The 24,197-nt window shown below is 36.0% G+C and overlaps 1 protein-coding gene across 2 annotated transcripts; it reads right to left on the bottom strand.

The window, feature by feature from the left end:
* Positions 1-284: 284 nt before the first annotated feature.
* BCL2A1 (BCL2 related protein A1) lies at positions 285-6,291 on the bottom strand. Of its 2 annotated transcripts, none has more exons than XM_074231918.1 (2): positions 5,732-6,291; positions 285-2,037 (listed from the first exon to the last, which is right to left on the bottom strand). In XM_074231918.1, the coding sequence occupies exons 1-2, from the start codon at positions 6,149-6,151 to the stop codon at positions 1,939-1,941; spliced, it is 519 nt and encodes a 172-aa protein (XP_074088019.1). In that variant the 5' UTR covers positions 6,152-6,291; the 3' UTR covers positions 285-1,938. The 2 variants fall into 2 exon arrangements, 1 of the variants encoding a protein (XP_074088019.1); XR_012477504.1 differs by lacking the exon at positions 5,732-6,291 and adding an exon at positions 5,056-5,167 and having other exon boundaries at positions 1,954-2,037.
* Between the last annotated feature and the right edge of the window lie 17,906 nt (positions 6,292-24,197).

Here is a 24,197-nt window from a genome sequence, read left to right as displayed (position 1 = left end):
CAGGCTTACCTTTAAAGAATTAGTATTGGGGCAGCTAGGTGGTACAGTGGATATAGAGCACTGGCCTTGGAGTCAGGAGTACCTGGGTTCAAATCCAGCCTCAGACACTTAATAATAATTACCTAGCTGTGTGGCCTTGGGCAAGCCACTTAACCCCATTTACCTTGCAAAAACTTAAAAAAAAAAAAAGTATGAAGCCTGTTTTATCAGAACCAGCCTCACTAAATTCAAGGAAACTAGTCACCAGAAGACTGACCACTAGGGGATATTTTTAGCCACAAAAACTTATAAAACTGTCTACCAAAGTAAAGAGGGTCAGAAACTCACAATAAAATTATTGATCTTTTGAAGTATTCATGTGCAAACCCAGAGTTTCTAAGGTAAAATGAAAGGCTTCTCAATTCAACTTAAAAATTTACTAAGCACCTATTGAGTTTAGGGTATGGTCCTTGTGTGGGATAAAAATCCACTTAAAAAAAACTATAGAGACTCCTCTGAACAAAAAAAAGTAAGTTTATTTTGGCTTTTCTAGAGAAAAGGAATACTCCACGTCTCACAATAGTAGCGAAGATCAAGGAGCTGCCCTGAATTAATAGTCAAGCAAGATTATATGGCCTACCTTGATCCCCTCCTCCTTCCTATCATCAAGCCAACTGCTTGTTCATAAAGAGGGGCATATAGCAAGTGATCAATAAAATTAATTCAGTGTATATGGTAAGATTGTAACATAGGATGAGTATATAAATTTGATATAATGAATATATCAGGTAAGTATCAAGTGTTGTATTTATATATTTATATTATATGATCTGAGAGATCATAAGTTGTTAATACTGGGAAGATTAGGAAATGCTTCCTGATGGGATTGGTGTTTGAACTGGCTTTTAAAAGAAAACTAGCAATTTAACAAAAGAAAGAAAACATCAGGAGCAAAGACATGGAAGGTAAAAAAAGAAGGAAGGAAAGAAGTATATTTTGCATATATTTGATCCTCATGACAATCTTGGAAAGGAGGTGCTGTTATCATCTCCATTTTATAGTTGAGGAAACTAAGGTAGGCAGAGACCAATTGAGTTGCCCAGATTCACTCTGCCAGTAAGAATCTGATGCCAAATCTGAACCCAGGTCTTCCTGACTTTAAACCCAGGATTATACCACTCTATCACCTAGATGCCTCTAAAAAAGTAGAAAAGCATATTGGAAGTGGGGTGGTGGGAGTCTAGTTTGACTAAATCATAGAATAAATAACATAGAGAGGAGTATTATGAGCTAAGACTAGAAAGAGAGAGTGATACCAAACTGTGTAGGATATCAAATTCTGTGGAGAAGAGTTGAACTTTATTTGGTAATCCTTAGACAGTCATTGAAAATATTTGTAAATGACATAAGCTCTATCTTCAAGGAAGATTGTAACATAGTACCAGAGTATATCAATAAAGTAGCCTATCAATAAATGTCCATTGATAATGATGTCTGAATCTTGATGTGTTTCTGTCAATTGAACATATTGAAGTGATGAGATAACAGACCTTATATTTTACTATGTCCCTAACTCAGGGACAAGCAAAATAGGTTGAATCCAAATTTACAGAAATATATTCATAGTTTATTTACTTTTAAAAATGTTGACTTTTGGGGGTGGCTGGAGGGCAAAGTGGATAGAGCACCGGCCCTGGAGTCAGGAGTATCTAAGTTCGAATCTGGCCTCAGATATTTAATAATTACCTGGGCAAGCCACTTAACCCCAATGCCTTGCAAAAACCTTTAAAAAAAAATGCTGACTTCTGAAAATTTTTCATAGATTCCTTAAAGGGCTGGTTTTGTCCACAAAGTTAGCTGCTTTAAAGGAGTAAATCTTGACTAGAGTACTTATGTTAACCAGTGTTTTAGAACAGGGAGGAATCCCAATACAGATTAATTCTTTTCAGTCAAAAAGAATTACTTCAGAAAGGAAAATATTCTCCAGATCTTTGTTGAAATATCTGTGAAGTTTGGCCACACCACATTAGGTTCAAAGTTCTTTACGAAGCCATTTTCCTGTTTAAAAAAAAAAAAAAAGGAATTCTTTGTTTTAAATCATTTCCAAGACAAATGAGGACTAAGTTAATGTTGTAAAACATTAAAACTATCATAAACAGATAAATAGCAAATAACTGACCCAATCTCTTTTGCAACTGCTAGAGGACATTACCTTGGGTCCACCTTAACATTAGGTGAATAGAGTTCTTCTTTGCCATTGCCTATTTCTCTCCACCAAGAACAGCAACCCTCCAAATCTGAACTTCCTTGTCCCCTAACCCTGGTGGGATTATGCAGCATTGGAATTTACCAGAAAATGGAGCTACTCAAATAGGAGAGGAAATGAATCAGTCTTCACTTCAAACCCTCTAAATCTATTCAGATACTGTGTTTAATCTCATCCAGCCATCTAACCTAACACCAGGGCCTAGTCCATTTATCCTTCTTGCTATCTACCCTGCTATTTCATTATCATACCTCCCCCCCCTTATCCTCTTTTCATATAACAACAATCTGGAAGGCTCTGGAACCTTTCTAAGAGTAATATTTTAGACACAAAATAAAATAGTTAGAATTACAAAGGAAATCAATTATACTGAAATATACCTTTTTAAAAAAATTTCATAGATCACAAGTTCTAGTTCAAGGATTGTTTTATCACTTTCTCTATATTCCTAGCACCTACTACAAATGCTTGCTGATTGATTAAATGATTAATTAATTTTAAGGATCTTAGATCAACATGCTAATTTTATTTTATTTATTTTTTGTTGTTTTTTTAAAATTTATTTAAGGAAAAATGGGGTTAAGTGATTTGCCCAAGGTCACACAGCTAAGCAATTATTAAATGTCTAAGGTCATCTTTGAACTCAGGTCCTCCTGACTCTAAGCCCGGTGCTCTACCCACCTAGCTGGCCCCCACATGCAAATTTTATATATGAGTAAACTACAGCCTAGAAAGATTCAATGATGTGTCTAAGGTCATACAGAAGGGGAACAGGACTGGAACAGGGACCTTCTATGTCCTATATCTATATACCCGTCATCAGAGCACATCTCAGATTTCCATATCAAGCACAATAGTATATTTTTGAACAATAATTTTAAGGAAATAAAATTTAAGAAAATGAACATAATTGAATATTTTAAAAATGATTCACAAGCATTTTAGAATTCTGCAGTATTTTCAAGTTGCTTTTATGAATATTTGTTCTCTTATTAGTAAAGTGGCAATTAATAGAGATTTTAATTTGGTAAAATGATAAATTTTTTATTATATATATAAATAGTCTTTTTATCTCTGTTTGCAAAGTAAATGAAAAGAAAAATCAAAGCTGATATCAATGTCAGCTACTAATATAATGAAATTGTCTCTTGCTATCATCTCTTTAAAACACAAAAATTTAGCTTCTAAAATAATGGCTATTATTATTGTTATTAATTTCAATGTTCATATATATTATATATGCATATATGGTAGTAATGGTAATTGGCTCAATTTGACTTTATGGACCTTAGACTAATTCAGAGCTTGAAGTAAAATACTTTAGCTACTATTCAAAGTAAATAAAACTGTAGGTGCTTTAAAAAGAGTTGGGCTGGGATGGCTAGGTGGATCAGTGGATAGAGCACCAGCTCTGGAGTCAGGAGTCAGGAGTACCTGAATTCAAATCCAACCTCAGACACTCAATAATTACCTAGCTGTGTGGCCTTGGGGGAGCCACTTAACCCCACTGCCTTGCAAAAACCTAAAAAAAAAAAAAAAAAAAAAAAAGAGTTGGGCCTAGAACCCAAAAGTATTCTCAGTAACTATTCCTGTTTCTAAATAGCCTCACTGAGAGATTTGTAGAAATCACTTAAATGGATCTATAGGAAATTTTTTTAAACAAAAGCTCCTTGCTTGGGACTATGCTATCATTTCTTAACAAAACAATTTTAAAACAGTATGTTAAAATTCAGAAGAACTTAAAGGTCATATTTTAAAATGTTCAGTTTCTGTTTTACACAAAGGTCTGATGAGTAATGCAACTACAACATTCAACGTTAAGTCTTACAACTTAAATGATGTCACTATACAGAAGAAAACAAACTGTAGTCAGTGCTCATGTGTTTCCACTCAGCTGAATATTTGCCATCATTTACAGAGAAAGAAACATGAAAGTTAATTTTTTCTTTAGGTTTTTTTTGATGGCTCATTTTACTATGAAGATTACACTCCTTGTCTATTTTTGGCTTTGTAAAGAACTCTCTTTTAGTTTCACTGCAGTTCTTCAGTCTACTAGTATTTTCATTCTTAAAAAGGATAGGAGGGTGATTTAGAGAAGTAAGAAAAAAAGAAGTAAAAGTAAAATTCTACTAACCCTGTATTATTCTATCACTAAGAGAAAAAACAGAGATATATCATCTCTAAGAAAGTCATATGAAACACAAAGGGGAGACTGACAGGGAAGATTTTCATTCTCTTGGTATGGATATTTTTACAAAAAGAATTCCCTTGATATTTAAGAAAACATTGTTCTATGCCTTTTCTTTTTAGCCCCAGTGAAAAAGAGTACCAACCATGTGATCCTGTAAAATCTCATTCAATTTCAGTAATTCCATATGACAACGGGAATGGGGGGGGATAATAAAGAATAGGCAGAGAAGTAAATGTAGTAAAGGAAAAAAGAATAATGAAGAAAAAATTATTCCATTTGATGTAGAGGGATTTATCCTATTTTGATCAACATGCCTATTTCCCTACCCATCAAATTTTAAGTAGCCTTTCAAATATATATATATATATATATATATATATATATATATATATATATTTTGTTATAACCTCTATGGAACTAAAATATAATTAAGCTGTAGTCTCTTAGTGGGAATTAAACAAGCTCAGAAAATAGAATAACTTTAATGATCACTATAGTAAGTATTCTGAAGTATAACTTTAAATTGACCTATTCTCTGATGCCAGGGTAAATGAGAGAGGGAAGGGGGAAAAACCAGGCTAGCAGTGATACATTTTCCCTTGTTTTTTCCCCCACTTACCTCCCTTGTGTGAAAATGGAGGACTTCTCTAATACATGATTTCAGGGAGTTTGAGAATCAAATTGACTAATCATTTTATAAAAGCTCCAGAGTTATTATAGCAGTTGAGTACTAACTAATAAATCCAGCTCATTATATGAAGCCAAAAGAGGAGGTGGAGTGGGGAGAGGTTATTTGGCTGCTAACTTTCCACTTTATCTCTTCAAGCCAGGCTCTTCAAATTTCATCCAAGTTTTTATCTAGGTATCTGCTTCTGCCTACTTTCTTCCTGGGCTTTATGATATCCACGGTCTCTTCATTGGATTCCTGAGCTACTCCAACATCCCTTGGGTATTCTCTCTTTGCCCTTCCTATCCCCTGCACTATATAATAAGAATTAGTAGTTAATTCTCAGGGTGATTATGATAGTCAACTACCTTTTTGGTCACTGAAGCATTAGTCTTGTTTTTTATATTATTATAAATAAAATATATCTAGTGTTTGCTGATACCCTTCCAGTACTACAATAATGTGATTCTATGAAACTATCAGAAAGTTTTAATCAAGATCTAGACATAAAATAGACCATTTAGGAAAAACTGTGTTAAACTGATAGAATCATTAAGAAGATTAAACTATTAATAAGGAAAATGTCATACCAATTAAGAGTTTTGAGAAATATTTCTGTAAAACATACCCATCCTCCATTTTGTCTTATCCACTCAGCTATGTTGTTCATTATGAACTCAGCAATAAAATGAGAAATTTCTTCTTGAGTGTCCATAGTCAATGGAACTCTATGTCTCAGAAGCTTCTTGATGAGAATTCCCCCAAAAGCAAATATGGTGACAATTCGTCCCCAGTTAATGATGCCATCTTCAAATTCCTTTTCCATAACACTATTGAAAATTTTTCTGGCAGAATCTACAGAAGCTATGTCCAAAGTGCCCAAGCATGTTTCCATATCCTTTTCAACTTCTTCTTGGACAGAGAAAGCAACCTTTTGTAGTATTTGAGATGTCTTATTTAGACATGATCCCAGTTGTGGCATCTGTTGAACATGATTCAAGTAGTCCTGGGCTAACATGTGAACATAATGGAATTCATAATCAGCCATATCAAACAAGAGAGCCAAGTTTGGAGTTTTAAAACTTTGAAGCTACTGATACAATTTGAAGAAATAGTTCATTGCTCAGGAAATATAACATTCAAGATGCGGGGGTAGGTGGAATTTTTGTTTGCATCATAAAGGGTTTTTTAGTGTTCATAGTTTTCCTGTGTAGGCTGTAAATGAAAGTTCAAAATGCAGAAGAAAATATCATTCAAAGAAAGGTCATACTTCCTTCTATTGCACATGTCTGATTGGTCTTTAAAAGTCATAAGCCATGGCGGGGGTGAGGGTAGGGTCAAGGGGAATGCCTATAAAGGATGCAATAATATCCATTTCCTTTTGGAAACAAGCCCCCAAAACAGGTACTGATAATAAATTCATGCCAAGAAATTTAAGTATTTTTGTCTATCCTCTAGTATTTGGTAACTTAGTATTTTGACACTAGAATAAAGGCTACTGTTTTAGAGAATGTAATACAAAGGGAAGGGAAAGATGTCTTCTTTTGTCTTCAATGCCAAGATACTCTAGAATTCCCTTTGTTCACAGAAAATCTCTCCCACAAAAACAAACAAAATTCTTAATTTGCATTTCTCATTCATTCAGCTCTTGATTAATTCAGAAGTTAATTAGGATCATAGATTTTGTGCTGTGGAAGCAACCTTTAAGGTCATCTAGTACAATTCCCTTAATTCCAGTTTTTTAATTAGTCAAGTTCAGGAACAACCCTTATAAACATATGGGAGAATTGAATTGAAATCAATGATTAAACTGACATAGGATACTTACTGGTATCACATTCTATAAAGGGAGATGGTAGTAGAGTCATCTCTATTACTGGTGGATTTACAATGTAAGGAGTGGGGTTATGGTTGGATATGGAACTATCAATTTTAATTACTTATTTAATTACTTGTGTTTAATTACTAAGTCTATTTGTCCTGTTATTAGGTTCATTTGGAATTCCAATAGTTGTCCTTGCAATGGCAGAGATGCATTTGGGAATATCTGGAATGCCCTTGAGAAAAAGAACCAGAGAAATCTTTCTGGTCCTCTAAGAAAAAAATTGTCTATGACTTAGGGATCCCTACAGAAAATTGAATGTGTCCTGAGTATGAAGGGGAACTTAGAAATATTTGTCTGGAACCCTTATTACTAAGGGAGAATTTTCACCAAGGACAATGAGTTTTTCACCTTAAGGGGGCTGTGTGTTTGTGTGTGTGTGTGTGTGTGTGTGTGTGTGTGTGTGTGTGTGTTGGGGGAGTGGGGTGCCTTTCAGTTAACCAGGTCAGAAAATTGATTTTTTTCCAAATGGTTTGGGAAGCAGTGTTGGGTCCAGTTTTACTTCCATACAAGAAGCTAATTTTTTTTTTGTCTTTTTCCTTTCCTTTATTGTATTTGGGTTAAGAAAGTCATTTTAAGCACTAAGAAAGGTACTTGTTGAGTGCTAAACAAGCAATAATCTTTGGTAAATTTTCTGAAATGTTCTTTGTTTAATCTGGGGACAATTGTGATTTTTGCCTGTACATGGGAAGCAGCCTTAGACTAATGGGTGTGAGCCTCTTTCCTGTCTGGTCCTGAGGAGAAAATGAAAGGACAATGTCTCCTTGGGACCCTAAAGGAGTGATCTGCATTGGAAATAAGGACAACATGTTCAAGATAAACCCTTAAACAACATTTTTTTAAAAAAAGGGGGAAACTTTAACAGGAATTGATGAGGGACTAACCAATAAATCCAATCTATACAATCACAAGTATGTGCTTGACTACATCAGCTTGTGTAGTTGATGCATTTCTCCACATAAAAAATCCCAAGAGATTGCTTCTAAAAGAGTTGTAATGATGTGTAAAGGAAAAGTCTTGGAAAGATTTTAGAGCATATATAGAATTCTGTAACTAGTTCCAGGGAAAGTTTATATTTTTGTTCTTTTTATATCTTTGAAGTAAATATTCCTTTATAAAAATTAATGGAACTGGGAAATCACTCACTGATTGGCTAACTGTGGGGGAGACACAAATGAAATGGGGACTCAAACTGATAGCATTACAATAGGGACACTCTAAATGTTTAGAATATCCCTAGAACCTGGAATGGAAAGAAGGGAAAGATGATCCTGATTGGATCTGGAAGTGAGCCCAAGACATACTGACTACAACAGCATCACAAAACCTAAGCTGGTAGAAGTCTCCAGAGCAATATACTTCAACTGACACATGTAAGGTATTCCAACCATGAAATACCCAACATGTAGATGGCCAGCCTCTCCTGGAAGATCTCCAAGGAGAGGGGAACATACTGCTCTTCAAGACAAGTCATTTTGCTTTTGGCAGCTCTTATTATTGGGTATTTTTTCCTGTTATCAAGCCTAAATTTATCTCTTTGTAATTTCTATTCAATGCTCCAGGTTCTACCCTCTGTAGACAAAACAAAATAAATCTAATCTCCCTTCCTTAGGAGAGTCTTTTAAATTCTTTAAAAAGCTATCATACTTTTTTTTCTCTAACTCAAAGATTCTCAATGCCTTCAACTGATTCTCACATCATAGACTGAAGACTTTTCAGCGCCCTCATTTTCCTCCTCTCAACACTCTCCAAATTATTATTGCCTTTAAATTGTGGTGCCTAGAACTGAACACAAAATCCATATAAAGTCTGAAGAGGATAGAGTAGAGTAGAATTATCACCCTATTCCTAGATGCTTTGCCTCTCTTGATGTAACCCAATATTGCATTAGTTTTTTGACTGCATTACACTGCTGAATCACACTAAGCCTGCAATCCAACACAACCCACAGATCTTTTTTTAGAACAACTATTGTCTATTCATACCTCCCCCATCTTACACTTGTGAACAGAGGCTTTTTTTGTATTGAAGCGCAAGAGTTACTCTTGAATTGCATTCAATTAGATTCAACCCAATGCTTCAGCTTGTCAGAATCAAAAATCATCTAGCATACTCCCCATTTTTCCTAGGGTTGTAGCAGCTGCAAATTTAATGAAATGTAACTACTTTATCCACATCATTGACATAAATGTTAAATAGCTTAGGGCCAGGAACAGATCTCTCAGGTGCCACAGTGACCCATAGTACCCTTTGAATACAACCATATATACAGGACTGAATACATTTAACTATTATCATTGACTATATATCTCTCCATAGAAAAGATGAGTTCAGTTTAGGACACACTGAGTTTATGATGTTTATGGGACATCCAGTTTGAGATGTTCATGAAACAGTTGGGGGTGGGGGGCAGCTAGGTGGCACAGTGGATAGAGCACCTGCCCTGGAGTCAGGAGTACCTGAGTTCAAATCTGGCCTCAGACACTTAATAATTACCTAGCTGTGTGGCCTTGGGCAAGCCACTTAAATGTATTTGCCTTGAAAAAAACCTTTAAAAAAAAGAAGCAGTTGGAGAAGTAAAATGAGTTCAGCAGAGAGATCAGGAAAAGCAAATTTGAGAATAATGAGCATAAAGATGATGCTTGAATGCATGAAAGCTGATAAGATCACTAAGTGAAACAGTATAGAAGAAAAAGGAAAAATAGTTTTCAGGGACAACTGGATAGACAGGAACAAGATCCAGTAAAGGAAACAAAAGGAGTAGGTAGATAGGAAGAGAAATAGGAGAATAGTATCATGAAAATAGAGTGGAAAAAAAATATCAAGAATAGGGTAATAGGCCTCCCTAAAGACCAAGAAGAATGAGGATTGAGAAAAGACTGTAAGATTTGACAATTAAGAATCATTAGAAACATTTTTTTGGGGGGGGGGGTCTCAGGTAGAATTAATTTGATTATCTGTGTAGTGCCTTTCTTCTCCTGCCACCAGTTACTTCTAAGCTTTCAATGCCCTTTCAGGTATAATACATTCAAATTAATAAGCACAAGCTCCTGGTGTCTCTGAATTTCTTTCTCAAAAGTGTCATTTATAGGACATAATATTTGTAAGATTTTAACAGCGTATCCCATAGATATGAGGTAGGATTCAGTGATAGCTATTTGTAAGGCTATAAACTCAGAATCAGTGCTCATAATAAGAGTTCCCATTCTAAGGAGAAGATATGAGGATCAGCTCTAATTATGAAGAATACAAACATAACCAGCAAACCCCAGAATGATCTTGCCTGAACTTGAGGGCTCCTTTAGTTTAAGAATCGGTTAAAAATTATTTTTATGCTTATATGTCCACTTGTTTATGGAAACCTGATCTTGCCTATTAGTATGATATTCATTTGCTTATCTTATGAGACCTCCTTGTGGTATAAGTGGATGGGAGCTTGGAGACTGAAAAAAAAAAAGGAAATCCTTGCTGTTGGCAAACTTCAAACAGGTTCTAGAGAAACAACCTCCCATTCTCATTATATTTTCCTTCTTCTGGTTTTATTCCCTATGTTTTCAATTCCCCACAACACCCACCCACCCCTACTACAACCTCCTAAAACAAATAGAGCTTTTCTAATCCCAAACACCTGTGGGATCAAGTTCAATTGAAGAAGTTCATTATATCTCTGATAATATAAAAATGAGGAGCACATGTGGGTCAATAATAGAAACAAAACACCCACGGTATGATACATAATTTCTTAAATATTGTCACATGTAAAACTGAGGGAGGAAAACATAAAGGCAAAAAATGATTAAGGCACAGTGAACTTTGATATAATGAAAAGTACATTCAATTTTTAGTCAGTGGATGTGGGTTTGTATCCCAAATTTGTTACTTTCTGTATACTACTTAATTACTATATAACCTTGGTAATAATCAACCTTGATAAAAATTATTTATTTTTTTAGAACTCAACTTACTCATATTTCTTTTTCAGTGAAGATGTTCGGACTAAAAGATCTACCAGAATCTTTCCATTTCCAAATTCTCTAATTTTATATTAATTGCTTAATGTTAAACTAATTTTGAAAAAAGCATTTTACTTACATGAAACTTAGAATGAACACATTACACATCATTCTTTTCTCTTAAAAAAGTTTGCAAACTGAATTTGTAAAGTGCTTTGTTATTTTACATTTTCCCAGTTTACCTGAAAGATTTATGTATCTACATTCAAGGTGCAATTTCAAAGCAGATGGCAGTTCTACTTCATTCCCCAATATTGTCAGCATTCATAATAATGTCAAGGAAAAGAATAACAACTTTGGACTTTCTCCCTCCATTACATTCCATCTGTCTCACCCTTTCCCCAAAGAAAGAAATATCTTAGGGGAAGCAGGAAATCCTATTTTAAGGAATTGTCTAATAATCTAAATTAGTATAAATGGTTGAAAACCAAAAATATTTCTATTAGACCTATAATTTCAAAGGGGCAGAAAAGATAAGTGAGATAAAGGATAACTCTCTAAGTAGGGAAAGAGGAAGGTAACCTGGGAAATTAAGATGATATGGATATAATGGTTGTTCTCTACCTCCTTGGACTTTAGTAAAACAAAAGGTTGGAAAAGGCAAAAGATGGAATTATTGAATGGTAAAAAAGGATATGTTTTCATAAATAAAGGCAGAACTCCACACCTTAGCAAGGGTATGAAGCCTGAATAGCTCAACTACATATAAAAATTCCAGTAGAAACAGTGAAAGTAGTCCCTACGATATCAACTGCCTCCATACCTTTGTCCCCAGTCACTTATTTTGCAGGGCAAAAGGAAAGGGAATTGTTTTCAAAGGGTAATATACTGCCCCACCACAGGAATGCCAGCCCTGGAAGGGGGACAAATGTTAAAGGGAAATAATGGGAGGGTTTATACTCCATTTTTCTCAGTTATACAGATGGGCAAGGGAGTCTGACTTGCAACAAGGTTTGATCTCAGACCCTGAGTCATTTGGCTCAAAAAGTAGACATGTACTAATGGGAAACTATCACCTTGGCAAGATAACATTGTAGTCTAGGAGCCGCTAGGTGGCGCAGTGGATAGAACACCAGCCCTGGAGTCAGGAGTACCTGAGTTCAAATCCAGCCTCAGACACTTAATAATTACCTAGCTGTGTGGCCTTGGGCAAGCGACTTAACCCCATAACCTTGGGGGGGAAAAAAGATCCAATATGAATCTGGAAAGTGAATAGGACAATTATCAGAAGTAAAGGTGGAATACCTCACTCAAACAAGCTTCCTCTGGGCCCAAGAAACAATATTTATTAGGAGAGTCTAGACCTTTTTCACCTCCTAACTGGAGCTCACAAAGCTCAGAGCCAATGCTGAGTTGTAGCCCACCCTAGACTCAGGGACACAGGTCTTGCTGAAAAGAACATTCTAAATATTCTAGCTGCAAAGAATATTGTATGCCTGGCCAAGTCAGAGTCTGCAGATGGTAAAGACTATCCCTGCCCACTGAAGAACAAGCCCAGGGAACACAGCAGATCACATTATCCTGCTAGGATACTGTGTCTTGTGAAGAGGTCATCAATCAAAGTCAACCCTCATGGTCCAGCATCAGAACCACCTGCCTGACTTCATCTATTAACAGCCAGATCTAGCCAGGAGCTAGTGGAGGAGCTGAAACACCTCACCCACTATCCAGACAAGATTTCAAACTCCAAGAGAAATCAGTGGAAGAGTGACTTGATCTTCACTGACAATGATGCCTTATTCTAAATAAACTTCAGAACTTTCTGGGAAAAAGAAAGAAAAAAAAAAGAAAAATCATTAAAGCCCCAAAATTCCAGAGTTGTGAGTTGCTTTGGCCATGAATGTTTCCTAAGTCTATGCCTCATCATCACACTTTCTCCCCTTTTTACCTATTATTTTTACTATTCATTTTCAGTAAAAATCTTTCCTTTAAAAAATGTCTACTAGTTTAATATAAAAATGGAAGCACTTTCTTGTCCACCTAAAATGGAGCTCTTTAAAAGACAAAACACAGAAGAAGATCCTATAAATGTCTACAATCCTATGACTGAGTAATAGGATTACTGGTAAAAAAATAATCATTTTTTAAAAATTGTTCTGTTTAAGATTATATTTACTGTATTCATTCTGTAGTATAGTAATCACTTAACCATAAGAAGTTTCAGTTCTTTAATCTCCCACATTTTCCGATTGCCCACTATAAGGAGTCATATTAAGATTAGGACTGAAATGAGTATTGGAAATGCCAATGAGTACTTAAAGGAACTTCTGTAGAATCTGAAACAATTTAGAGATATGGATTAGGAAGGAATCAAAAAGAAAGAAACATTTGCCTGGTTGATTAAACTGTTGGAAATGTTCCTAAAGGTTTAGGATTCAGATTCCTAAAGTTTTTATATAGGGAGGTCACAAAGTTGAAAAAAAAAGAGGAAAGGGAGAAGGAGGGAAATGGAGGGGAAAAGAAAGGAAGGAAATAAGAACAACAGAACACATTCCAGTATTGTCAACCCAGGGCTTATGTGGAGCTAGAATGCCAGAGAAGACAAGAAGTTAATTTTAGTCCTGTCTAATGCAAGTCATTTGGTCACTGTAGATTTGGAAATACAGTGCAGCATAAAAAAAATAGAGAACAATTCATCCTTATCTCCTACCAATAAATGTACATTGTCTAACCACATATTAAACATACTTATCCCTCAGTTCTTCCACCTATTTTAAAAAGTACTCCAATGCTTCATCCCATTCTCAAATGGACTATTTCTGGACTCATCTCCTTCTCTTTATCTGTCCTATCACCACTGCTTACCACCCACTTTTACAATATAAGCTCAATAAGAGTAAGGGCTATCTTGCTTGATTGTATTTGTATTTTGTGCTTAACCTTGTACTGGTACATAAGTAAGCACTTAATATATGCATTTCAACATCTCAATCTACCTACCTAACTTCCTATCTTCCTACCTACATGTTAAATGGTGATTTTATTAAATTATTGGAGATAGTAGGAACAGTGACCACTGATCATTATTTAAATTATTTTATAAGTAACATATTTTTACTTAATAGTATTAGTGTTGTGGCCAGAGATGTTTCTGTCACCCTTTTTAAAGCACTATAAAGATCACAATCAAACTTTCCTTTCCTTTTAATCAAAATATCATTGAGGGAAAGAACCCGAAGATATAGTTATTCAAATAACTAAAAGTAATTTCTGACCAAAGTAGTTCTGACTTTTCCAGCTCCCTAAATGGCAATGTAAAACATTAACATACAAATCATGAAAGCAGAAGTTGCATAATGAGAAACGAAAGTGTCCTTTCTCACCATTCACTGATGATGGAGAACCCAGAATATCAGAGTCCAAGGAACAAACATTTGCTTAGAGGAAAGTTTAATAGAATATTTTAAAAAGCATTTCCAAGAAGGTCTAGAATTAAACAAGATTACCATAAGAATTGGGGAACCTTTCTGGGTCTCAGTTTCTTCAACTGTTAAAAGAGGAATTTGAAATCAATGATCTCTTACATTTTTTTCTCAGTCCTGTGACATTTACACACACACATATAAGGTTCAGGCTTTGGCACAGCCATCATACTCCATACCCTCCATACCCTCCCTAATCTAGCACTTTAATACATAACTCCCCAACCCACTTCAACTGCTACATTCCTCAGTCTTTAGCTGGCTCATCATCCTGGAACTGTGGGTATTGTCAGATTTCTGTTGTGAGATTTTTTTCCCTTCAGTATCTATATTTGCTTTATGGGTGACTTCATCAGTTCTAATAATCTTAATTTTCTCTAAGGAGATGAATCTTTTACCTTTCTTTGAATTCCCAGAGCTTAGCAGAGTTCCTAGAACATAATAGGAATTTAATACATGTTCCTTGATCTATGACTAACTCATTATCTTTCTCCCCTGCTCTTCTCTATAACAAAGAATTCTGCTAACTGAGGCAAATTCAGGTGAGAGGAAAGTTGGGAAGGCCTGGGCAGTGATGCTCTCAGGTTGCTACTCAGTTGCTTTGAGAGAGAGAGATTCTAGGGTGCCACTACTAGAGAAGCTGTATGAGAAGGAAAAGGGAAGGGAACAGAAAGGGTTTGGACCAGGTTAAATTCATATGGAGTGCAGAGAAAACTTAGGATCCCACTTCAGCCTGCTTGTTTCAACATTCCCACTGATATCAAGAAAAAGACATAGTGGTGAGGATAAAAAGGCCTTGAAAGTGGTTTACCAAGGTAACAAGAAAATGTTGGTGATAGTCCAGAACTAGAAGGGGGTCAGAGGTCATTGTGGTGTACAAGGGCTATAGAGCTTCTACAAGGAGGAACTGTTCCCCTAAATATAGCAAAGTCTCCTTACAACTCTGTCAGTCAAAACAAGTTAGTAAAGTTGATTCCAAAGTGGGGCCTGATCCTGAAAAGGGGGTTACAGCATGACCTCAATGGTATTATGTCCAATGAAATGGAAGAAATATGGGTCACATCCCACCATACGACTACCCTACTCCACCCAACATTTCCCCTACTTGACCCTCACTATTCCTAGTCTGTTCACTTTCTACTATTATCATCACCTTTCAGGACAATTATAACATAATCCCAACCTCGTCTCTTTCAGGAGCAACTACAAATAAAGGAATACTCCACCCAATAATAGTTATTTTCCAGTCCCCTGGGTGACCTCATGGACTCAATAAATACCCCTGGGCAGGGTTTGAGTTCCAAGGGATCCTCCTCTTTTTTTTTTTTGCCTTATGTATGGGAGTCTCACAGGATAAACACGTATGAAAGAGTTGTGATCTTCATCACAAAGTTAATTGTATATTCTTTTCTCCAAATTCTCCACATTTCTAAACTTCTCTTTTACTGTAGAAGGTACCTCCTTTCTTAAAGCTACTCATGTTCCCAAACTTGGTGTCAATCTCAATTTCTCACTTTCACTCAGCCACTTATCCAAGCCTGACCTGTCACAATTCTATTTCATTAACATCTATTTCTCATTTGTCTTCCTCCCCTTCAATTTACACAACCACCTGAGATTAATTCAAACCCTCATCATTCTTTTTTCTTCTTTTTTTCTTTAGGTTTTTGCAAGGCAAATGGGGTTAAGTGGCTTGCCCAAGGCCACACATCTAGGTAATTATTAAATGTCTGAGGTCAAATTTGAACTCAGGTACTCCTGACTCCAGGTGGTGCTCTATCTGCTGCCGCCCCCCCCCATTCTTTTATTTTTTAGAAAAATTTCAATTATTTTGAATTTTACATTTCCCCCCAATCTTGCTTCTCCCCCCCCCCCCAGAAGGCAGTCTATTAGTCTTTAAATTGTTTCCATGGTATGTATTGATCTAAGTTGGATGTGATGAGAGAGAAATCACATCCTTAAGAAAGAAACATAAAGTATGAGATAGCAAAGTTGAGTAATAAGATAACAGTTTTTTAAAAATTAAATAGTCTTTGGTCTTTGTTCAAACTCCACAATTCTTTTTCTCTCTGGATACAGATGGTATTCTCTATTGCAGATACCCCAATATTGTGCCTGATTGTTGCACTGATGAAATGATCAAGTCCATTAAGGTTGACCACCCCCAACCCTTATCATTCTTGTCTAAACTATCACAATTACCTCCTAATTGATCTCTTTGCCACAAGTCTCTCCTCACTCCAAATTGTCATCTGCATTAAGCTAGTTTCCTAAAGTTCAGGTCTGATAACATCACTTGCTCCCTCAATAAACTCCAGTCTCACTCCCTGTTGACTCTGGGATCAAATATAAAACCCTCTATTTGACATTTAAAACTTTTCTTAACCCCTCCTATCCTTCCAACCTTATTAAACATTCTTCCCTTTCCTACATTCTCTTGTCCAGACAAAATAGACTTCTGTTAATACTCATAAAATAGACAATACCAAATAGGAAATTAAGGCATGATTCATTAAGGAGAACCACATAAAGAAATTGGAATGGATTTGTAGTCAAAACCTACTACTAAACTGAAAATAGAAACAATTTTTATTTGTTTTGTATCATTTGTAAACATACAAATATTTCTCCTGCTGAAAATCCATTATGATTACTTATTGTTATAACCTGTATTTAAGACTTGACTTCAAATTTGACCTCAAACACTTACTAATTCTGTGCCCTTAGTCAAGTCATGTAACCTCTGTCTGCCTCAGTTTCCTCAGCTATAAAATGGAAATAAAACACTACCTCCCAAGGTTGTTTTGAGGATAAAATGAGAAGTTTGTAAAACACTTTGAAAACTCTAAATATGTAAATATATAAGCCATATAAATTTTAGTTATTATTATTATTGTTACTGTATTTTGAATCTCTTAGTTTAAAAGTAACTTTCAAAAGAAATTTAGCTGATTCATTGATCTAATTATTTAACAAATTAACTACAAAGCAACTGTTATTACTTACTAGTGCTCTTTGTTCCTAGAACATACAGATTTTTTTAAAAATAAAAGCAAATTCAATCAAATTGCTCCCAAAAAACTATTATTAAAATATTTGTTAGACAAGAAGATTTTGGTTTATTAAGAAAATAAAAGCATTTTAAAACATCGATTATTTTGCTTTTATCTCACCATTTTATATGTCTTTTGTCTATGTCTTATAATGTACAGAATATATTATAGATATTACAGTCAAGAAGTCTTTAGATCCCATTAGATCATGAGCTCTTTGAAAGCAGGAACTATCTTTTGATTTTTTTTTGGCATCCCCAGTACTTAATGAAAGTCTGGCACATGGTGGGCACTTATAAATGTGTATAAACTTTTTGACTGCTAGTTTTATAATTATATAAGTGTGTACTCTTATCACTGAAAGAGAAGGAGAAAGAATATGCCCATAAGCATGTGAGCATCATATCAGTCTTTTTAACTTCTTTGTTTCTGTCTAAACTTCTAATTCCTGGACTTGATCTGTTATTTGAATTGAAGTGACAAAATTCCTTTTAACTCATTTCAATTTCCAACATGTCCCTTGAAGTTCATGTAAGTCATCATGGTAACTTCATATTGCATAGGACTTGTGTGAATCTGGTAACATTTGTTCTACTTTTCTGTCTGCAACAGAATCACTGTCCTTCCTATAGATGTAAATAAAGATATGTTAAAATCAAACAGAAAGTATATGAAGGAGCTAGTAATAAATACTTTAAATCTTCTCACAGAGTGGAGAAGTCATTGGTTAAAAGTGAGAATGGTTGAATTGGGAGCTTGAAAAGAGAAGATACACCATTGTGGGAGGTACACTGGAGAAATAGGCAGCATTCAGAACCTGATTGACATTAAATATCATGATTTTTATATTGAGACAAGATGGCACAATTTTAAGCACACAAACAGAAAATTTAGATACTCAAATTTATTTCTCATTGAGAATTAGTTATGATAAGATGAGAGAGTCCAGGGTGATGATGATGGCAGCAATAACTTAACTTACCACTGAGAACAGGAAAAAAGTAGTCTAATATAGTCAGGAAGGTCTTATGGTCTGAATGAAGGAGACAAACTTGAGAAATTAGAAGGTTCTGACTACTGGGAAGAAAAGCTCAGTGGTTAAGATGATGACATGAAAGGTCCTAGCCAGACCAACTCCCTTTATAATATAGCAAGAACCAAAAAGGGGCACCAGAAAAAAAAAAGCAGCAACCCATGGTTAATAAAAACCAGAGGAAAATAGTAGTAACCTCCTCCATCTATCCAGGATGGCATAAGAAGACTGTTAAAAATCTAAGGGAATTCTAAGTGAGCACATGTAAGAGCATGTGAAAGTTGATCTGATCTCCAGAAAAAGAGTCAATGAGATCTTAGATCCAGTCGGTCAAAGCTGCAGGAGGGGCTGAGTCTCCCTCTGAAAAATCACTGTGAAGGGAGATGGGATCTCTTGGTAACCTCCCCCAGATCTTAACCAGAACCATAACAGGAGACAAGTCTAGCTCCAGATGGATGGTTGCCCAGGCAGCATGCACCAATGGACCAGAGTTCTGAGGCCAGCCCAGTTTCTAATATATGTTTTATGCCTAGGAGGAATGCATTAGCAGACAGAATATCCAGTTAATGATCATTTTAATAGAAGGGGAATAAGATGAGATCAACTTTTTTGTTCATCAGGAGATAGAGACAGAAAGACTGAAGCCATCCCATCCAGAACTATGGCAGGGAAGTGACAGCAGTATCCTTACTGCTGGACAGGATGAAGCAAGGTTTGCCTAACCCATCCAAGAGACAAGAGGCAGGAGACAAAGGAGGGAGGGGGAGAAGGGGACTTTGACCCTCAAAGTCCCCATTTAGAAACTGAGTAAATAGCAGAAAACTTTCAATTGCAGTGTAGCCTCTTCATCTTATCTACTGTATTCCCTGACTTCTTTCACATCCAAACTAAACTTCTGCCTTCCACAGAGAGCTACGATTTAAACAAATTAAATAGACCCTTACCCTAATTGGGGGAAGTCAACATTGCAGGTGATGACCAGCAGATGGCAGTAGAGAGCAGGTCATGGACAATAGCAGCAATAACCTGCAAATCCACAGATGCCCCCCACCCGCTCCAACCCACAGCATAGGGTTGAACCTCAGTGGAGAGCACAGCACTTGGAAGAGCTGAGTTCAAATTCCAACTCAGCTAAATCTTGTTCCTACCACAATATCTCTTCCATATGACTCCTTTTCTTTTTTCTACAACTACCACCTTACTTCAGGCTCCCAAGGTCTCTTCTCTAGATTTTTTGCAGTGGTCTCTTAATTGCTCTATTTCAAGATTACTTTCACTGAAGTCCATCACACTATTCACTGCCTTTGCTACTGTTCCTTAAGGGACATATGACCATGCCCTTCCCATACTAAAATCAAGTAATTACTCTTCTATTTAGCTTTCAAATCCCTTCCAACCCTACTCCAGCCTGTCTTTCCAGACTCGTTGGGTATTACTCCCTTCCTTTATCTTCTGTGGCCAGTTAAAATGGCCTTCTCTTTGCTTTCACATACTTCCAGTGACTGTCCCCCCATTCCTGGAAGGGACTCCTTCTTCCCTCCACCTTATAGAGTCCCTCTCTCCAAGCACCACCTTCTATTTGAAACCTTTCCTGATCCCCTCAATTGCTAGGTCCTCCATCTCAGACAGCTTAGAATTTAACTACTTTGTTTTTATTCTTTGTTTTATATGTGTGTATATTTATACGACACATAGATATGAGGATCATCACAGAGGCTTCAGCAAAATTTCTGCTCTGCCTCACCCTTACTGCTGCCTAAATTTACTACAAAAATAACAGTATTATTACAGTAATTGACAGGAACTGCTTGCATTTCATGCTTAATTGCCATGCGTCACATCCCATAAACAAATGTACACTTCCTCAAATGTGTCATAGTGATATTATCATTACCTTACTTTTTTTTTCTTTTTTTATAACACCAAGCTCTGCTCAGGTATGTTTATTCATTATAGTTTGCTACTCATCTAGCTATTTATAACTTAGAAAAAATAATATTTTTGCATATCCTTTCATCAACTAAGTTTAATAGCTGTTTGACTCATTCTACTGTTCCTGAGAATGGTTGAAATCTAAGGAGGGATATAGGAGCTGGAGACAACTTTCATAGGTCCATCTTAGGTAGCCTAGACAGACCTCATTTAGCCTAGACAGACACCATGTCTTTTTTTTTAACAAATCTATTTATTTATTTATTTTTGAATTTTACAATTTTTTCCCCAAATCTCACTTCCCTCCCCCCACCCCCACAGAAGGCAGTCTGTTAGCCTTTATATTGTTTCCATACTACACACTGATTTAAATTGAATGTGTTGAGAGAGACATCATATCCTTAAGAAAAAAATAAAATATAAGAGATAGCAAGATTACATAATAAGATAATTTGGGGGGGGGGCAGCTAGGTGGCACAGTGGATAGAGCACTGGTCCTGGAGTCAGGAGTACCTGAATTCAAATTTGGCCTTAGATACTTAATAATTACCTAGCTGTGTGGCCTTGGGCAAGCCATTTAATCCTATTTACTTTGCAAAAAAACTAAAAAAAAATGTTTTTTTTTTATATTAAAGGTCTTTGGTCTTTGGTCTTTGTTCAATCCACAATTCTTTCTCTGGATACTGATGGTATTCTCCACCCAGATACCTCAAAATTTTCCCTGATTGTCGCACTTATGAAATTAGCAAGTCCATTAAAGTTGATTCTCAACACCATGTTGCTGTTTTTCCTGGTTCTCATCTGGCCAGCATCAGTTCCTGCAAATCCCTTCAGGTTTCTCTGAATTCCCATCCCTCCTGGTTTGTAATAGAACAATAGTTTTCCATAATGTACATATACCACAATTTGTTCAGCCATTCCTCAATTGGACATTCACTCAATTTCCAGTTCTTTGCTAACACAAATAGAGCTTCTATGAATATTTTTGTACAAGTGATGTTTTTACCCTTTTTCATCATCTCTTCAGGGTATAGACCCAGTGGTGGTATTGCTGCATCAAAGGGTATGCACATTTTTATTGCCCTTTGGGCATAATTTCAAATTTCTCTCCAGAAAGGTTGGATGAGTTCACAGCTCCATCAATAATGCATTAGTGTCTCAGATTTCCCACATTCCTTCCAACATTGATCATTGGATAGACCCTATTTTCTAATCTAGAATTGTCCCAAATAGTCCAAGGTCAAAATCAGACCAAATTTTTAAATGAATGAAAGAAAAAGGAAGGAAGGAAGGAAGGAAGGAAGGAAGGAAGGAAGGAAGGAAGGAAGGAAGGAAGGAAGAAAACAGAGAGAGAGAGAAAGGAAGGAAAGGAAAGAAAGAAATGGAGTGGGGAAGGCATAAAGCAGAATTCAATTTGACATGGTCTTGTTTCCATTTACAATCAAGTTATTCTTGCATGCATGAACACTATTTTATAATCTGTTCATAGTAGGCAGTACCATCCTAGATAGAGGTTGGAAAACATGAGATCATGACAGTGGGTATAAGATATCCCCTACTCACTCTCCAAAGTTCAGAGAATCATCCATATATTTTGAGTTTAGTAGAAAGATAAGAAGTCTGGGTAATGATAGTCCTTTTAGATTATCCTAGAATTACAACACAATGTCTAATCTTAAATGCCACCATGGCTCAAAAGAAACCCTTAGAAATTATCTGAGCCTCATCTGAAGTGGTTGAGTGGGGGGGTGGGGAGATTCCCTCCATCATATATTCCCAAGGAGGTGTCATACAAGAAACATGAAAAGTTCAAGCACTAGCAGCAAGGTAAACCAGTAACAGCCTCTATAGGAGGTGGCTGGTGAACTGAAAAAGAACTTCAAAAGAGTCAGGACATCTTTAAAAAAATATGTGTTCTAATATTAGCAAACATCACAAAAAGAAAACACTCTAATATGGAGAGTAGAACAGAAAAAGAACTGTGAAATGGAAAAATTTCTTATAAACTGTTTGCTTTTTTTGGTATGTGTAAGAAATTCAATGTATTGCTTTCAAAGCTGTCCCATTTATCTATGTTTCCTTCTGAATTTTTTTATTCTCTTCAGTGCATTTAAAAATCATGTTCTAATGGACCTCTTTTCTTCTTTTTCTTGGCAACTCTACTGTTGGCTCCCCTCTTTTCCAAAGTCCCCTCCACCAATTAAAAGAAGATCACAATCTTTTTTAATCCTTTTATTAAAGATTTTATTTGAGTTTTACAATTTTTCCCCCAATCTTATTTCCCTCCCCCCCAACCCTCCTACGGAAAGCAATCTGTCAGTCTTTACTTTGTTTCCATGTTGTACATTGATCCAAATTGAGTGTGATGAGAGAGAAATCATATCCTTAAGGGAAGAAACAAAAAGTATAAGAGATAACAAGATCAGACAATAAGATATCTGGGTTTTTTTCTAAATTAAAGGGAATAGTCCTTGAACTTTGTTCAAACTCTGCGACTCTTTATCTGGATACAGCTGGTATTCACCATTGCAGACAGCTCAAAATTGTCCCTTGTTGTTGCACTGATGGAACGAGCAAGTCCATCAAGGTTGATCATCACCCCCATGTTGCTGGTGTATGGTGTCTTTCTGGTTCTGCTCATCTCACTCAGTTTCAGTTCATGCAAATCTCTCCAGGCTTCCCTTGAATTCCTGTCCCTCCTGGTTTCTAATAGAACAATAGTGTTCCATGACATACATATACCACAGTTTGCTAAGCCATTCCCCAATTGAAGGGCATTTATTTGATTTCCAATTCTTTGCCACCACAAACAGGGCTGCTATGAATATTTTTGTACAAGCGATAGAACATCACAATCCTTATAAAAAAATATGCATGGCTAAATTAAACAATCCCATACATTTGCTTGTTCCAAAACTTTATGTCTCATTTTGAACCTTGAGCACCATCATCCTTCTTTCTGGAGATTAAATACAACCTCATCATCATCATCATCACCAGTTTTTATATTGTACTTGAAGGTTTGCAGAGCACTTTATATATGTAAACACAATCAACAGCAATCTTCTGGAGTAGTGGTTGGCCGTTGAATAGATTTTTGTACACATTAGTCTTTTCTCACTTTCCTTGGTCTCTTTTTGGCATAAGTCTAGAAATATGATAGTACAGGGTCAAAAAGTATGACCAGTTTTTAGCCCAATTCCAAATAGCTTTCCATAATGGCTAGACCAATTTTCAGTTCTACCAACAGTGCATCAATATATCTGTCTTCTACTGCTCAAGGATAATGGATAGGCAACAGAAAGTCTTCCTACTTGTCCTTGCTGAACTATGAATGAAAGCATTGGGCACATTTCTGGTGTTCTGGAGTCCTGAATCATCTGACCCATTGGAAAGTGTGCAGATTCACACAACCAATCAATTGGGGGAGGGTTTCCAGACATTAATAGAGAATTTCCTAGTTCATATGAATATACAGGCTTTAAAAAATCTCACTGTTCTTAAACTGCAGTAACTCTTCTAAGTAAAGCTAATAAAGTCAGTGAGATCAGATCAACAGCATAAGAGGCATCTCTGACATTAGTTATTAAAAACTAATACTGATACCCTCCCATAGGGTTATTAGTTGAAGAAAATACACTATAACTGTACAATCTCCAACACTATTTTTATTTTGCTATTTATTCTCTCTCAATTTCTGTGCATTGATAGCTGATGTGATGATTTTGATGGTTATGATGAAGGGATATATGCAGCTTT

The sequence above is a fragment of the Macrotis lagotis genome, chromosome 4 (genome assembly GCF_037893015.1).
Source record: "Macrotis lagotis isolate mMagLag1 chromosome 4, bilby.v1.9.chrom.fasta, whole genome shotgun sequence".
NCBI lineage: Eukaryota > Metazoa > Chordata > Mammalia > Peramelemorphia > Peramelidae > Macrotis > Macrotis lagotis.
Note: the sequence above shows the minus strand (reverse complement) of the source record. Positions and strands in the feature narration are given on the sequence as shown.

Bases quoted from the DNA above. Each gene is read 5' to 3' on its own strand.
- BCL2A1 (XM_074231918.1), bottom strand. From the start codon at position 6,151: ATGGCTGATTATGAATTCCATTATGTTCACATGTTAGCCCAGGACTAC. The intron at 2,038-5,731 runs GTATGTTTTACA...TTTTTTAAACAG, and splicing joins TAAGACAAAATGGAGGATGG to GAAAATGGCTTCGTAAAGAA.